At 44.3% G+C, this 17,731-nt stretch overlaps 2 protein-coding genes across 3 annotated transcripts in view; both read left to right on the top strand.

Moving 5' to 3' along the window:
• Window positions 1–2,604, top strand: part of hdac3 (histone deacetylase 3) — a 41,721-nt gene extending 39,117 nt beyond the window's left edge. Inside the window, exon 14 of one of the 2 annotated variants that reach the window (XM_048543811.2) lies at window positions 236–2,604. In XM_048543811.2, coding sequence (XP_048399768.1) covers window positions 236–305 — 70 coding nt within the window. In that variant the 3' untranslated portion in view covers window positions 306–2,604. The remainder of the gene's footprint in view (window positions 1–235) is intronic. The other variant, XM_048543810.2, reaches the window with a different exon arrangement.
• A 4,929-nt stretch (window positions 2,605–7,533) lies between these two features.
• znhit2 (zinc finger, HIT-type containing 2) lies at window positions 7,534–15,820 on the top strand. Its single transcript, XM_048543533.2, has 3 exons — window positions 7,534–8,092; window positions 9,915–10,947; window positions 15,730–15,820. Exons 1-2 carry the CDS (start codon window positions 7,628–7,630, stop codon window positions 10,701–10,703), a joined length of 1,254 nt encoding a protein of 417 aa, XP_048399490.1. The 5' UTR covers window positions 7,534–7,627; the 3' UTR covers window positions 10,704–10,947; window positions 15,730–15,820.
• Window positions 15,821–17,731: the final 1,911 nt, after the last annotated feature.

Below are 17,731 nucleotides of genomic sequence, written 5' to 3'. Positions count from 1 at the left end.
TAGTTATTCCCCCTAGCCTGATTAAAATTTTCACCGTCAAGTAATTTACCCAATTATCTTTTGAAAGTTATTAAATCATCTTCCACTCCTATTTTGGGCAGTACTTTCTAACTCCTAACAATCATATACTGTAACAATTTACATAGTGTTATTTATACAATTTTAGTATTTGTATAAACGGTACAAGTTAAAGTGAAGGAAGAATTGATTATTTCTGTGTTCATGAATTTTCTAGGCCAGAAACTGCAAATGAATTTTATGATGGTGACCACGATAATGACAAGGAGAGCGATGTGGAAATATGAGATTGCTAGCTATCATGAATTGGAGCAGACATTCAGGACTAATAGGCAGAGCACCGCACCACACGGGTGAACTGCACTACCATAAGCCACAGGTTGGTGCTGTGTCTTGAGGGTTTAGAGGACAAGGACTGCCGACTGCCTTCTGCCATCCTTCTTCCTACCAGAGAAAGCTGATCCTGAGTGTGGCTTGTCGGTCAGTACCTGTCCATAAAGCGCAAGAAGCAATTCCTCAGCTCCAGTAACGACGTCTTTTGTTTTGTTTGGTTTTGGAGTCAAAAATGATGACTTGATTACTGAATGAGGTTCCTTTGCTTTAACTGAGAAAGAGAGTTTTGTTTTCAGTCAGAGTTGCTCAGTGGGCAGCTGTGGCATGCAGACCGTAGGTTTCTCCACATGGCATCCTGTTGAATCTTTAAAGTGCCTTTTACAGTAATAAAACTGCAGTTCACAGGCCATACTGGGCACCAAAGCTTGGAAGAGATGAGAAAAGGCACAGTAAGTACAAAGATTTTGTAGGATGTTTATAGCCACTGTTGAATACCCTGTTCTTCTGACTCGTAGCTTGTGGGAAATTCCAGTTGATTGTCACAACAGCTTCTAGCTGTGCTGTCAGGCTTATTGGACCTGTCAGTACAATATGTAAATCAGTTGTTTTTGTCCATGACTTCCTAACTGATCCTTTCAGTTCCCATTCCTTGTGAGCCAGGATATGGGATGTTACATCCTTCTAATATGTCAAATTATTAATGTGGCTATTGTGTAGATTATCATCCCTCGTCCATCTCTTGTTTTGTACAAGATATGTTTTTGTGTGATAGGATATCTGGAATATAGTTATTCACACAATTGTCTAACTTGTTTTGATTCCCTTTTTCCTTTCCTGGAGGTATTTGTTCGTGTTACAGTTTGACACATACTTGCTGCCCACTTATACGTCACCCAGATCACCACATCAAAATTTTTGTATTTTATATTTTACACTGTTGAAGTCTGTGTAGCAGTTTGACAATTGGGTAAGTTGTGGGGGGAGGGAAGGGTTTCTGGAGCTTGGAGCATAATTGGGATTAATGAGAAACTGAAATATTTGCTTTCAAGTGTCTCCAACCAGATTCAGTTCTGGGAAAAAAAACAATTCTCATATTTTCTGGTAATCTCATAAGTGGACCTAAAGGTGCATCTTAGGTGTTTCACTGGAGTGTCATTAAACAAAACTTTGGCACCTGTAAATGTCACTCTTAAAATTTGGCAGGCCTAAACCTCAAATGAAACAGCTTGCCATGGCTGTCAATCATCCCAACACAACTTACATCCAATGACTTGTCTAGAGGGCCACCTCTTGCCAAGATCTGAACTGAGATTCTTCATTCAAGGAAGACACCAGTTGACGTTCATGTTGTATTTGTCCGGAAACTTTCTCATGGTGGATGGGTGAACATATAATGTCTTGATATGGTATTCTGCAAACTCTGATCAACCTCAAATCTTACAATGTCAAAAAACATTGCCAGCCTTTGGCATTGTATTTACTTCAATGTTCAATCCTTGTACATAAAGTTGCATTTATCTTTTGCAAAAAAAAGTGCATTTTTCATATTAAAATAGTTTGTATATCTGTGTTTCACTCACTATGTGGGAGATCTGTTTGCCTGAAACGCTTATTGAATTGGATACAAAAATTAACAGATGGGAAAGATCTGTTGGTGCATCTGTAATAATTTTGACATCTCTTTGGATTGGCAGTCCAGAAGTTTGAAGCTGATAGAACTTTTATTCAAGAATGTGAGAATTAATGCATGCAGTATTTTGGTGGCAGTTTACCAGGAACAATTAAAAGCTGTGTTACTTCAACGATGCCAGACTGAAGAGGTTTCTCAACACTTTTTTGCTTTTTGTTTCAGATCTCCAGCATTTGCATACTTCACTGATGCTTGAGTGAAAGCCATGAGTGTGCACCCTTGCTGCAGCGTCAGCTCACTTCTCTTTAATGAGAGAGTCTGAGTACCTGTGGTTATACTCCAAAACTGAATTACAGCAACGTATGTCCAATTAACTATCTTCCACAATGAACAGCAGTAAATCCTAGCCTAGTCAGCAATATCCACGTTCCCGTTGCAAATAAAAATAAGTTATGGGATAGACAATATATGTCTCAGTTCCTTGCAACACCTAATCTTTATTTTTAACCTTTCCACAAACTCATTCTTTCCGCAGTTGGTAGCGAGCATAAGACTTGATGCCCATTCCAGTGAAAATAAAATCCCTGTTTAAACAGCTTTTTCTTTCTTTATTCATATTGTATTCTCAGTGTCTGACCAATCCATGATTATACAATGGCATACGAAGACTGAACTGCCATCTTCTATTAAACACTGCTTTAATCAACTGAGAAACCAGCCAACAGCATTCAAAGGTTTATGCTTGGTTATAAATCAAATTACAAAAGCACAAATCATATTCACTTGGACAGAGAATCTTGGATCAGTTTTTTTGTCTTTCCTCTCAATATCAAAGAATTACCAATCCTGGAAATATCTTTGTAAACCCATATTCTGATGTATCCAACTTAGCCCTATCCTTGTAATACTGTGTATTTGTCTGAACGTGCTGTGGCTATAAATCAGAGAGACCTGGAAGTCAAAATTTAAAATAATAACTGTACATCCGGGCAGACACCCTCCCCCTTACTTTAACTGGGACTGTTATTTCAGTTTCTGTGTTAACCTAATGGTATCTTACCTATCTCAAGAGGTTCCAAAGTGTGTCACAGCCAGAGAGATAGCAAGAACTGCAGTCACTGGAATCAGAGATAATACAGTTCCTTCAGCTCCACACTGTTATCACAGCCAATGATGTTTTTTAAGTAATTACTCAGGAAACTTGTCAATCAATTTTGCATAGAGACCTCCCACAAATAGCATACGGATGAGGAGTATGATTAGGCCATTCACCCCATAATCCGAAACTCTTGCCTGTGATATCCTTTAATAATTATAGTTGATCTGATTCTAGCCTCCAATCCACATTCCTGTCAATTGTCAACACTCATGAGTAAAGAATCTACAGGCCTTACAGGTAATCCATGACCCCACCTCCATCACACTAGAGAAGCAACTGGCACAAATTGCTGACCCTCAAAATGTTGCTGTTAATCTCCATCTATAATGGGAAGCTCCTTATTTTGTTTCTATGAAGAAAAACATTCTGTCAGCATCCATTCTGTCAGGACATTTTACTAAGATCAACTCTTGTTCTTCTAAACTGTAATGTATATAGACCAGTCACCCTTTCACCTTAAGACACCATGTCTGCTGATGATTCAAGGTATCAGTCAGTGAATCTTCTATGAAATAGTAAATTGTTTGCATTGTGAGTTTAAAGATAAATATTGACCAGGCCACCAGAGAACAGTCCCTTGCTCATCTTTATATAGTGGAAGTGAACATTTATACATCTAGCGGAGGGAGTAAAGATGGGACCTTGGTTTAACATCTTGTCCAAAAGACTATAGTGCTCCCAGAACACCTTGCTAACAGTGCAGCACTCCCTCATTATTACCCTAGCGTCTCTGAAGTGGGACTTCAATCCACAACTATTTCCAAATTACCCACAGGCTCAGGCAGAGCAAGGACAGCAGATGTCTTTCCCTAAATGTCCATTGTGAACATTTGGTGGGGTTTTAAAAGTGATCCGTGATCACTTTGTGGTAACTTTTTGTAGACAGCAGATATTTAAACAACTAAATCCAAACTTTGAAACTGTCCGTGATGAGGGAAATGGTTACTTCACATAATTGAACTAGTAAACAAGAACAGGCTAATACCGTGGGCACTGGTTCAAATCTTATCACAGTGGCTGATTAAATTTACGAAAATAGAAACTAGTTTCAGTATTTGTGAAATTTATCATTGTCAGAAAAACCTAAAGGGTTCACTTGCTGCTTCTTCTCTGTTCAAGCCCACAATAATATGATTGACTCTTAACCTGCCTACTGAAATAGTGTTGCATGCCACTTGGGAGCAATTAAGGGTGGCAGCAAATCCTTGCCAGTGATGCCAGCATCTCCTCAGTGTAACAATGAGGGAATACTGCGTTGTTAGCTTGGTGCTGTAGGAATGCCGCACTCTTAAGATATGCTGTCTTTTGGATGAGACGTTAAACCAAGACCTCATCTCGACCCTCTCTACTATGAAAGGATAATGGGCTTTAAACTTGTCTCTGTGGGTTATTAGTCCAGGTGCAGAAATCCAAGTTCATTGAGTAAAAGCTTAGCCGTGTGTCCAAAACACACACATTATGGCTTCTAGTGTACATTCCTACATTAGTATCAACTGCTTTGCATTGGTGTCATGTCAAGTTTGTTGTTGATGCAGAACCCAGGTTGGTGAAGTGATTGGAGAGAAGTGTGGGACATTAATCAATAAGGTGGAGAAGGTGAGTGTTGGGCAATGAGGAGCTATTTTTGTTGCCATGAGAAATTTCCTGTGTGCCCATGGACAGGATGAAATCTGCATACAAACCAGGCAAAAGAGTCTGCATAGAACCAGGATACCTCAAATTAAACAGAAAATCCTTCAAGGTAGCCACTCTTCAAGAAGCTACTCTTTCCATAGAAGTCATAATAGGAGAGAAGTTAGTGGTACTGGTATTTCAGGGCAAGTGATATACCATATCAAAGTCCCAATGTAATGGTAAAGTCCCAGAAGACCACAGGGCGAGTTACGGTTTATCCCAAGTGTCACAATGTACTGTGTTGGTGAAGCAATAAGGTTTAGTACAGAGGGGGAGGAGAGTTAAAATAAGTAGCACAATTTTTAAGAGGATACAGGAAGAGAGCCCTTGGTGTGTATGTACACAAATCTTTAAGTGACAGGGCATATTATGTTTAAAGAACTTCAAATTTATTAATACAGGAAGGAATGAGAACAAGGAATTTGAATTAACCTTTACTCCAGCTAGATCTCACTCAGTATTTTATACTATGTCCAACTCTAGGCATTGCATATTAGGAAGGCTGTGAAGACCTTCACAACCATGCAGAGGAGATAACATTACCAACGATTATAGACTTAACTATATGGAAAGTTCAGAGAAATCTAGCACATCTGGCATCCATCGAATCAAAATGTTAACTCTGCTTTCTCTCCTCAGAAGCTGCCAGATCTGCTGAGTTTCAAATTTACAACATCTGCAGTTATTTTGTTTAGAGAAGCAGGGGTTGGTTTCTTTAAAGAGAAGGCTTGGTGGTATTTTCATATCGATATTCAAAATCATGAATGGTTTTTGATAGGAGGAAGTGGAATTAACTAATTTTAACTAATTAACTAATTTTGAGTGGAAAGCAGTTCAGTAACTAAAGGAAACAGGGTTGCAAAGGATCCAGAGGTGACAGGATTTGTATTTTAAAGCATTGAGTTATGGTCTTAAATGTGCTGCAACATGGTGGAAGTGGGTTGAAGGGTTATGATGAGGAGGCAGAATAGTGGAGTTAAAGCTGTGATGAAATCAGCTATGATCATATTGAATGGCAGACCAGGCTCAAGGGTCTATTGCCTCTTGCTCCTAATTCTTGTGTTGTTTCACACAAATGAGTAATCTGGTATGTGAACTTCAGTACTGCTGTGATGCTAGATTACAGCTCCTTCCACATCACCCGATGAAGGAACAGCACTGCAAGTTTGTGATTTCAAATAAACCTTTGAAATATAATATGGTGTCTTATGACTTCTAACAAAGTGACAGATAAAAACAAATTGCTGTAGCAAGAAAGGAAAACTGAGCTAACGTTTCAAGTACAGCAACCCTTTTTCAGACTGTTCACAGTGCAAAATATTAATTAAAGATAAAATGTGAGGCTGGATGAACACAGCAGGCTCAGGAGCACAAAAGCTGACGTTTCGGGCCTAGACCCTTCATCAGAGAGGGGGATGGGGTGAGGGTTCTGGAATAAATAGGGAGAGAGGGGGAGGCGGACCGAAGATGGAGAGAAAAGAAGATAGGTGGAGAGGAGAGTATAGGTGGGGAGGTAGGGAGGGGATAGGTCAGTCCATGGAAGACGGACAGGTCAAGGTGGGAGGATGAGGTTAGTAGGTAGGGGATGGAGGTGCCGCTTGGGGTGGGAGGAAGGGATGGGCGAGAGGAAGAACAGGTTAGGGACGCAGAGACAGGTTGGACTGGTTTTGGGATGCAGTGGGTGGAGGGGAAGAGCTGGGTTGGTTGTGTGGTGCAGTGGGGGGAGGGGACGAACTGGGCTGGTTTAGGGATGCGGTGGGGGAAGGGGAGATTTTGAAGCTGGTGAAGTCCACATTGATACCATTGGGCTGCAGGGTTCCCAAGCGGAATATGAGTTGCTGTTCCTGCTGGACTTCACCAGCTTCAAAATCTCCCCTTCCCCCACCGCATCCCAAAACCAGCCCAGCTCTTCCCCTCCACCCACTGCATCCTAAAACCAGTCCAACCTGTCTCTGCCTCCCTAACCTGTTCTTCCTCTCGCCCATCCCTTCCTCCCACCCCAAGCCGCACCTCCATCCCCTACCTACTAACCTCATCCCACCTCCTTGACCTGTCCGTCTTCCCTGGACTGACCTATCCCCTCCCTACCTCCCCACCTATACTCTCCTCTCCAGCTATCTTCTTTTCTCTCCATCTTCGGTCCGCCTCCCCCTCTCTCCCTATTTATCCCAGAACCCTCACCCCATCCCCGTCTCTGATGAAGGGTCTAGGCCCAAAACGTCAGCTTTTGTGCTCCAGAGATGCTGCTTGGCCTGCTGTGTTCATCCAGCCTCACACTTTGTTATCTTGGGTTCTCCAGCATCTGCAGTTCCCATTATCACTGACGCAAAATATTAATTGTTTTCTTGCCCTAGAGTCTGTCAACCTTCTGAGTTTCTCTGGGAATCTGAAATTGTTTGTTTTAAATCATGTTAAGTCTGTTAAGATTGACCACTGGAGATAAAGCTTTGGTTAAAATTCAAGCAAAGTTTAGGAATTGATTCAAAATAGGACAAAAATAAACTATGGAATTCTATTGAAGGGTCGCTGGTCATAAAGTGTTAACACTTTTATTCTCCACAGATGCTGGCAAACCTGCTGAATTTATCCAGCGCTTTCTATTTGGTAGTTATCTGTCATTCAACATGACCTGTTGTATTTTCTATCCAAGGGAGTCGGAGTGCCACAGTATCAAAGGGTAACTGTTCCCCCATCGCCACCCTTTTTCGGATTACGGCACTGACGTGAAGTTGGAAGTCCCCTATTCCGAGACTGGGAGCATTACTGCCGCAAAGGAGCAGCGCTGCTTTACGGCAGCGCCGGTACCCATCGCGATGTCACTGGCGGGCCCGGTACGCCAGGCCGAGGCTTGTGGCCTGTGCTCGGGGAGCGGGGCCGCCGCCCGCTACACCTGCCCCCGTTGCAATGTGCCATTTTGCTCACTGCCCTGTTACCGCGGCCGCAAGCACCGGGCGTGCGCCGAGTCTTTCTACCGGGAGGCGGTGCTGGGCGAGCTGCGGGAGGACAGCCGGCGGGCGGGAGGCGCCGAGGGTCGGATGGACCTGCGGGAGAGCCTGAGGCGGCTGCGGCAGACCGAGGCCTGGGAACCGGGGCAGCTGGAGCCGGACGACCCGCAGCCTGGCAGCACAGCCAGCCGGCTCTGGAACTCCCTGAGCGAGGAGGAGCGACGCGACTTCCAGCGGCTCCTGGAGAGCGGCCAGGCCGCGGCTTGGGTCGAGGAGTGGAGGCCGTGGTGGGATCGGCGCCCCCCAGGCCCCGTCCAGGAGCTGGTGCCCTCGGTGAGAAACAGCGCCGCAAGTGTCTGGGAGGTCAATCTACAGCTCCCATTTCTCACCCATCCCCTACAGTGGGGATAGGAGCTGGGACCTGTCCCTGGGGGAATTGCCCCCTGGTTTTCACTCTTAGGTGGACCCTGGGGACAGTAACTAAAGTAATTTTGAGTTTTAAGAATTTCAGGATAAATTGGTGTCATTTTTTAAAAAAAAAATTAGGGCATGTTCCTTGAGAAAACACAGGAAGGAGTCCGGAAGTCAGGCTGACTTACCTGATCTCAGTGAACTTGTATTTAGTTGGCCTAGTGCTGTTATCACCAGTTTTTTATTTATCCAGAGACCCAGGTAACATTCGGAGAACCCAGGTTCCTGGCAGGTAGTGAATCCAATGATGACTGTGGAACAAAAACAAAAACAAAGTTGCTGGAAAAGCTCAGCAGGTCTGGCAGCATCCGTGAAGGAGAAAACAGAGTTAACGTTTTTGGGTCCGGTGACCCCTCCTCATGACAGTGTCACTTGTCAGGAAAAACACATCTGGAAGCTACTGTCCTTACCCAGTTGGGCCTACATGTGATCTTTAACTGACTTCTGGGCTATTAGGGATGGGCAATGAGTGCTGGCTTTGCCAATGATGCCCACATGCCCATGTATGAATAAAAAGGTGGCTCTTGTGGCTCTTATCTGCAAGATGAAGATGCAAGAAATGTAAGTTACTGAGAAATCTATTGACATTTCATGCCCATACCTATCAGGAATGGTAAAGATAAAGTTGCTAAAATCATACCAGACCATTATGCTGCTTTCATTAGAACGACATAAGTGATGGTGGTTTAACCTGAAGGTCTGGGAGAGATTGAGAAGGAGATCCCTTGACGGTAACTTCAACATGCTGGAATTGAGACCACACTGTCAGAGTCTCATTCTAATGCTAAGTGGCCTCCAGGAGATGGCAGGATACCAAGAAAGTACTCTTTCTCTGGAATATGATGTATTACATCCATTAGGGAGAGCAGAAGCTTTAGTTTGTCTCTGAAATTGTAATATTCCCTCAGTACTGCACCTCTGACAGTGCAGTGCTCCCTCAGTAGTGACCCTCCACAAGAGCATCACTCCCCTACTATTGTAACTTGGACATTGCAACACAGTCGCAGTAATACCCCTCTGACTGTGCAGCACTCCCTTAGTTTTGCCCCGTTGACAGTGGAGCACCTCTTCAGTACACCTCGCTGTTGGCCTAGAGATTACTTTCAAGTTCAATTCTCCCTTGGGGTGGCACAAGGCTTAGCGATTAGCACTGCTGCCTTAAGCACCAGGGACCCAGGTTCAAATCCACCCTCAAGCAACTGAGTAGAGCTTACGCGTTCTCCCCATTTCTGTGTGGGTTTTCTCGTGGCGCTCCTGTTTCCTCCCATAGTCCAAAGATGTGCAGGTAAGGTGGATTGACCATGCTAAATTACCCATAGTGTCCAGGGATGTGCAGGCGACATGGATTAGCCATGGGGATTACAGGGATAGGATGGGGGTGTTGGTCTGAGCAGGATGCTGTTCAGAGGGTTGGTGTGGATTCAATGGGCTGAGTGGCTGGCTTCCACACTGTAGGATTCAATGATTCTTGATCCTGAATAAGGCCATTAAAAGGCCTGTACACTTGATTGAAAATGTTGCACACAGCAAAACAATGGAGGAATGTTACTAAACTCTCTGGCGTGAACTTGAAACCATGAACTTATCCTCAACAGTGAGAATGGTATTAGTGAGTCAGTACTGAGAGCTAGTGAGCACTTACCAGTACTATTTATAAAAAAAATTGTTTTATTTTCTTCAAAAGGGGCTGGAAGAAGATCAAAGATGTGAGAAGATAAATAAAGCACAGCCTATGGTTGATGTTGCGGGAACTGGGAGTGAGAATAATTCAGAGATGGATGCATTCACAGAACAGCTAGCAACAGACAGATTCTGGGAACATGATGATTCTATTCCTGCAATCTGTAGTAACATTGTTCCTTTGCTCAGTTTGTGTTCAAAGGCCTCTCCCCTGATCCAATACAGTGTGGTGAACATTCTGTATGCATATGCATTCTCCATGAAGCTGGTGAATGGGGACTTATCAGGACCAATGAGGGACGAGTTTATCGAAGCTACAATGACAGTTTCTGAGGCCCTGAAGGGCAATCGTGTTTTTGTGTCTACTGCAGAGGCTGTGCAGTCTGGGGTTGGAGCAGTGCGGAACAGCTTGTATTTTTCTAATCCCTTTGAGCCAGTGAATACAATCAAGGACACATCTGTCCTGTTAACTGGAGGAAACGGGACATTGGACGGTCATTACACTTTGGCTGCAATCTCCCACCTTCATCGGGCACTAGGAAAAGCAAAGCGATCTCGACATAAGAAGGACCCTGATCATTACCGGGCTCAGAAGAAGTGTGCGTTCCTTCTGTCCTGGGTGAATGAGCATCAGGATAAGCTAATGTTTCTCTCCTTGGAGGTGCAGAATGAGTACAAGAACACCTTTGATTCCTTGGTCCAAGTGGAGGAAGCCAAATCGAATTTGGAACAAGCCTGGGGAGGAAAGCGACCCCCAGAGAAGAAAGTGTTAATTGAAGAACTAACACCCTGATTTTGTTACTCCATCCTGCCCACTGATCATTTAATAAAGATTACTTATCAAATTACCCACTGCATTGGAATTAATACAAGAGGATCAGGTCCAAGTCTGACCTAATTGTTGTCAGTGAAGGCAGTCAGTTTAAAAACAAAAATTTCATATCCGTAACACCTTTCACAATCTCAGGATTTCCCACTGTGCTTGACGGTCACTGAAGTACTAGAAGTGGACTTCTGTGATGTAAGGAACATGGCAGGTAAGGCTTGCACAAAGCATCCACAAACAGCAATGTGATTGTGACCAGATGCTGGGTGAGGGACAAACAGTAGTCCCATAACACCCGCTCTGTTCAAACAGCAAGCATGCAATCTTTTTTGCATTCACCTGAGAGAGCAGATATTCTCTGTTCGATCTCAGCCAAAAGCTAAGCACCTTTGACAATGCTATGCTCCTACATTACTGCACTAGGTTGTGTTCTGAAGTCTTCAGAGTGGAACTTGACCCCGTGGGTCCCAGGTGACGGGCTACTTACTGAGGCACAGATGACAGCCAAGCCTGGTTTGGTTTATTGCCTACCTATGTAATAACAATAGCCCAGATCTTTCAGTCAGTGTTGATATTACACACATTGATGCTGCCTTTGAAGGCTTCAGCACTCTAACCCTTTGTGATTTTTCAGAAAAGACTCCAGATCCCAGCTGAAACATTGAAAGTTCAGCAGTAATATCACCAGGGGTAAAATGTAGGGCATAAGAAAAGATGTGACAACAAGCCCCCTGCCCCCATACCCTTTATTCAGTTGTGTTGTGTTCTAGTATATTTTCAGAGTTTCAAGACTTCAAGTGGCTCAATTCAGTTAAGCTGGCTGGTTTCTGAATCGGACCCAGAATTAGCCAGAATAATATTTCCAGGGTCTAGGAAGTCTTGAATATCTGACCCAAATTCCTGATGCTGAAAAATGTGCAAAATTTAGGACACAACTAACCACATTTGATAGGGATCAGAGATAACGGGAACTGCAGATGCTGGAAAATCTGAGATAACAAGGTGTGAAGCCGGATGAACACAGCAGGCCAAGCAGCATCTCAGGAGCACAAAAGCTGACATTTCAGGCCTAGACCCTTCATCAGAAAAGGGGGATGGGATGAGGGAACTGGAATAAATAGGGAGAGAGGGGGAGGCGGACCGAAGATGGATAGAGGAGAAGATAGGGGAGAGGAGAGTATGGGTGGGGAGGTAGGGAGGGGATAGGTCAATCCGGGGAGGATGGACAGGTCGAGGAAGTGGGATGAGGTTAGTAGGTCAGAAATGGAGGTGCGACTTGGTTTGGGAGGAGCGGATAGATGAGAGGAAGAACAGGTTCAGGAGGCAGGGACGAGCTGGTCTGGTTTTGGGATGCAGTGGAGGGAGGGGAGATTTTGAAGCTTGTGAAATCCACATTGATACCATTGGGCTTCTCACAAGCTTCAAAATTTCCCCTCCCCCCACTGCATCCCAAAACCAGGCAGCTCGTCCCCGCCTCCCAAACCTGTTCTTCCTCTCACCTATCCGCTCCTCCCACCTCAAGCCGCACCTCCATTTCCTACCAACCAACTTCATCCCGCCCCCTTGACCTGTCCATCCTCCCCGGACTGACCTATTCCCTCCCCACCTCCCCATCCATACTCTCCTCTCCACCTATCTTCTCCTGTATCCATCTTCGGACTGCCTCTCTCTCTCCCTATTTATTTCAGAACCCTCTCCCCATCCCCCTTTTCTGATGAAGGGGCTAGGCCCGAAATGTCAGCTTTTGTGCTCCAAAGATGCTGCTTGGCCTGCCGTGTTCATCCAGCTCCACACCTTGTTATCTCCAATTTGATGGAGTATGGCATCAAGAAACCATTGCAAAAATTGAGCCATTGCAAAAATAAAGTCTGTGGAAGTCGGTCAGAAGTTGGCAGGTTTGCTGAAGATTGTACAATATTCAGCACAATTTGTAATCTCTCAGACACTGAGGGAGCCGGTGTCCAAATCCAGACAAGAGGCAAACAACATTCATGTCACACAAGTGCTGGGCACTGACCATATCAAAAAAAAGAATCTAGCCATCATCCCTTCACATTCAGTAGCACCACCATCACTGAATCGCCCGCTATGAACATTCCGGGGGTTACCATTAACCAGGAACTGACCTGGGCTAGACGGTATCAATACAGTGGCTACCAGAGCAGATCAGAGGCTAGGAATACTGCACCAAGTAACTCAGCTCCTGACTCAAAGCCCACCATCCGCCAGGCACAAGCTAGGAGTGTGATCAAATATCCCCTCTGATGATGAGTGCAGCTCCAACAACACTCAAGAAATATGATACCATTGAGGATAAAGTAGTCCACCTGATTAACACCACATGCACTCCATGCAACACTGACAGTAGCAGCAGTGTGTAGCATGTGCAAACAGCATTGCAGAATTTCGGTGCTCCTTATCTTCCAAACTCATAACAACTTCCATCTAGAAGGGTGAGGACAGCAGACCCATAGGAACACACCACCCACAAGTTACCCTCCAAACTACTCACACCCTGACTTTAAAATGGACCACTATTCCTTCGGTATTATTGAGTCCAAATCCTGTAACTTTCTTACAACACTGAGGTCGTACCTGCATCAAATGGGCTGCAACAGCTAAAGAAAGCTGCACACTACCACTACCTCCCTAGGGGTGGGAAATAAAGGTTGGCCCCAACAGCAAAACCCCAAATGATTGCACAAAAGTTCCTTCATGTTTACAAGCTGGTGTGCTATCTTGACGTTAAGTCCAAAGATGGGAAGCACAAAGTTTTAATCAGCCATCACTTCCTGCAGTTCCTCTATACTCCAACAGAGGTCATTATAGATGCAAAATTTCCGGAAATGAGATGACATTTCTTCAGCCAGAGAGTGGTGGGCTTTTGGAATTCATTGCCACGGAGTGCAGTGGAGGCCGGGACGTTGAATGCCTTCAAGGCAGACAGCGACAAATTCTTGATCTCACAAGGAATCAAGGGCTACATGGAAAGTGCAGGGAAGTGGAGTTGAAATGCCCATCAGCCATCATTTAAATGGCAGAGGTGACTTGATGGGCCGAATGACCTTACTTCCACTCCTATGTCCTATGTTCTTATGGTCTAAAATTCTGCCAATCTAACCAACTGGCTCCCTTCAATGCAGTCACAAAGCAACTTGGTGGGAAAACGCAATGGGTGATGCCATATGGATTTCAGGACTATGGTACAGCTTGTCTAGAAGGAAGGAAATTGTGAACCAGCAGAAATAATACGAAATGTGCTTCCATTTATATACACCCTCTAACGTAGTAAATGCTAATCTCAAGGAGCATTTCATAGAATCATAGAATCCCTACTGTGTAGAAACAGGCCCTTCGGCCCAACAAGTCCACACCAAACCTCAGTGCATCCCACCCAGACCCATCCTCCTATAACCCACCTAAGCTAAACACCCCTGAACACTGTGGGCAATTTAGCATGGCCAATCCACCTAACCTGCATATCTTTGCACTGTGGGACAAAACCAGAGCACCCGGAGGAAACCCATGCAGACACGGGGAGAATTTGCAAACTCCACACGGACTGACACCTGAGGCTGGAATTGAACCTGAGTCCCTGGCGCTGTGAGGCAGCAGTGTTAACCACTGGGCCACTGTGCTGCCCCTTGTCAAATAAAATTTCATATAGCCAAATTGCGAGGGCACAGAGAGACTTGAACGTTGGTGTGAGAACTTTGGAATTAACGCTGAGCCAGATTAGAACCTGACATACATTATTGAAGGAAAATCTACCATCCTTTCCTGATCTGTGAATCAGTGAATGTCTGTGAATCCAGATGGACAGCAATGTGGTTGACTCTTAAATGTCCCCTGACATAGCCTAGCAAACCACTTAGTTATATCAAACAGTAGAAGAAGTCTGAAAGGTGATAAAACCAGATGGACCACCTGGCATTGACCTCGGCGCCAAAAAACTATAAACAGCACATAGCCCTTTTTGCTCTGCAAAGTTCTCCTCACTGATAGCTTGAGCCAAAGCTGTAAGAACAATCCAACAAACAGTCAAGCAAAAGCCCCACATAATCACTCTCATGGAATAGTACTTTGCAGGCAATGTCCCAGGCACCGCCAGCACCATTGTTCGATATGTCTGTGGCACCAATAGGATTGATTGTGGCTGCACAGTGGTATACAGTAAGGAGGGAGTTTCTCTGGAAGTCCTCACCATTGACTTCAGGCTCCATGAAATCGCAAGTTACCAGGTCATACGTGGACAAGGAAATCTACTGATTACCACATGCTATACCCTGTGGCTGTTGAATCCATTCCCCTCCTTGATGAACACCAATGGGAGGAAGCACTGAAGGTTGCAAGGGCACAGAATGTACTCTGTTGGGGGAGTTCAATCTTCATCGCAAACAGCAGCTCAATAACAACACTACTGAATGAATTGGCTGTGTCTTAAAGGACATAGAGGCTAGTCTAGCTCTGTGGCACGTGGTGGGGGAACCAATAAGAGGGAAAAAAGAATTACTTGATCTTGTCCTCAACAATCTACTGTTGGAGATGCATCTATCCGTGACCATTGGTAAACGTGACCAAGGTTCTGCGAAGATGAAATCCCATCTTCACACTGAGGATGCCCTCCATCATGTTGTGTGCCATTAGCACCTGGGTAAATGGGATAGATTTCAAACAGATATAGCAACTCAAAACTGGGCATCCAAGATAAAAAGCTAAAGTCATTACAGTCTGCTTTCTCATTACAGAGAAACGTGAGTTTAACCCAAGGGTCACCACAGCTTAGCCACGGTTGAGAAGACAGGTCCTTTATGGTGATCTCAGCCAGTACAGGAGTTGAACCCACACAGTTGGTATCACTGCGTTGGAAACCTGACCCCCAAGAAAACAAGGCATTAGTCAGACTGCACCATGAATATTGTGACCAGTTTTTTTTGTGTAAGATATGCTGGCATTGGAGACAGCGCTTAATAAATTCATTATGTTATCTCAGATATGCAGGCAACCTTATTGAAACATGCAAGATTTCAGGCTTTTAAACAACTGTGGATGCTGGAATTCTGGAACAAAAGCAGAAATTACTGGACAAACTCAGCAGGTCTGGCAGCATCTGTGGAGAGAAAAACAGGTAACATTTTGGATTCAGTGATCCTTCCTGACAACCGATGATGACTAAGAAAAGATGGAATATGTGCTGAAGATAAGGGTTGGGAGTGAGGTGGTAAAGGAATATGTGATAGGTGGAAATGGGATCCAGAAGAAAGGAAGACAGGTAGGCAGACAAAGGGATAGTTAATGGTAAGCCAGGGAGAAAGAAGAGCTGTCAATGGAGACCATAATGAGTTGAAAATGGGTTGGCTGTGCTGAAAGCAGCCCGAGTGATATCAGGGTCCGGGGCATGGGGCTGGTTAAGCAATATGGAAGAAGGTGCTCAGGCTGTAAAATTATTGAACTTAATATTGAGTCCTGAAAGCTGCAGGGTTCCTAAGCGGAGGATTGTTGGGGACTTGTCAGATTAGATGTAGAAAGATGATCTCATTTGTGAGAGATTCCAGGGCCAAATGGCAGAAGTGCAGATTAAGGGATCACTGATTTAAGACTGAGATGAAGAGGAATTTATTCTCTCAAAGGGTAGTATATTGTGGAATTCCTTTTGTTGAGGACTATCAAGTCTGGGTCATTAGTATGTTCAAGGTTGAGACAAACAGATTTCTAATCAGCAAAGGAATTGAGAATCAGGGTTATGGGACAAAGGCAAGAAAGTGGAGTTGAGGATTATCAGAATAGACATGATCTTGTTGAATGGTGGAGCAGACTCAATTGGCTGAATGGCCTATTTCTGCTCCTTAATCTTACCGTGGAATGTGCTTGTCTCTCAACTGTCCTGTGGAATGGCCGAGAAAGCCACTCAGTTCAATGGCAAATAGGAATGACCAGAATGCAAAGAACAATAAAAAGAATCCATGGATTTTTCATAATCTATTTGCCTTGTAAACAGGCAGCATTATAAGCAAACTTATTGAAGGTTAGCTAGGCACGGCTGTGAATTGGCAACCTCTAACAAGTTTCCAATATCAGCTAGGTCTTTTAAGGTTGATATTAAATTGCTGGGTTTCTCTGTGGATGATGACAGAAACCAGAGTAGAGCTGTCAGCCAAAACATAGCATGTTGCTGAATGCAGTGGAGGAAGACAACACAACATTTCACAAATCTACCTGTGATGTCCCAGATACAGTTTGGTACATTCTAATAAAGGACGATGAGTAATTGAACAAGAACATAGAACTTTACAGCCCTTTGGCCCCTCGATGTTGCGCCGACCTGTGAAACCAATCTGAAGCCCATCTAACCTACACTATTCCATTATCATCCATATTTTTATCCAATGACCATTTAAATGCCCTTAAAGTTGTCGAGTCTAATATTGTTGCAGGCAGGGCATTCCACGCCCTTACTACTCTCTGAGTAAAGAACCTACCTCTGATATCTGTCCTATATCTATCACCCCTCAAATTAAAGCTATGTCCCCTCGTGCTGGCCATCACCATCCGAGGAAAAAGGCTCTCACTGTCCACCCTATTTAATCCCCTGATCATCTTGCATGTCTCTATTAGGTCACCTCTTAACCTTTTTCTCTCTAACGAAAACAGCCTCAAATCGCTCAGCTTTTCCTCATAAGACCTTCCCTCCATACCAGGCAACATCCTGTTAAATCTCCTCTGCACCGTTTCCAATGCTTCCACATCCTTCCTATAATGTGGTGACCAGAACTGTATGCAATATTCCAAGTGCAGCCGCACCAGAGTTTTGTACAGCTGCAACATGACCTCATGGGTCCGAAAGTCAATCCCTCTACCAAAAAGACCTAATACACTGTACGCCTTCTTAACAACCCTACCAACCTGGCTGGCAACTTTCAGGGTTTTGGAGAGTCAGATTAAACAAAAGTAGAAATATTTGACACATAGCACTTCAACTTTTCAAAGAAGTTCCA

This window comes from Stegostoma tigrinum, chromosome 13 (genome assembly GCF_030684315.1).
Source record: "Stegostoma tigrinum isolate sSteTig4 chromosome 13, sSteTig4.hap1, whole genome shotgun sequence".
Lineage (NCBI taxonomy): Eukaryota > Metazoa > Chordata > Chondrichthyes > Orectolobiformes > Stegostomatidae > Stegostoma > Stegostoma tigrinum.
Note: the sequence above shows the minus strand (reverse complement) of the source record. Positions and strands in the feature narration are given on the sequence as shown.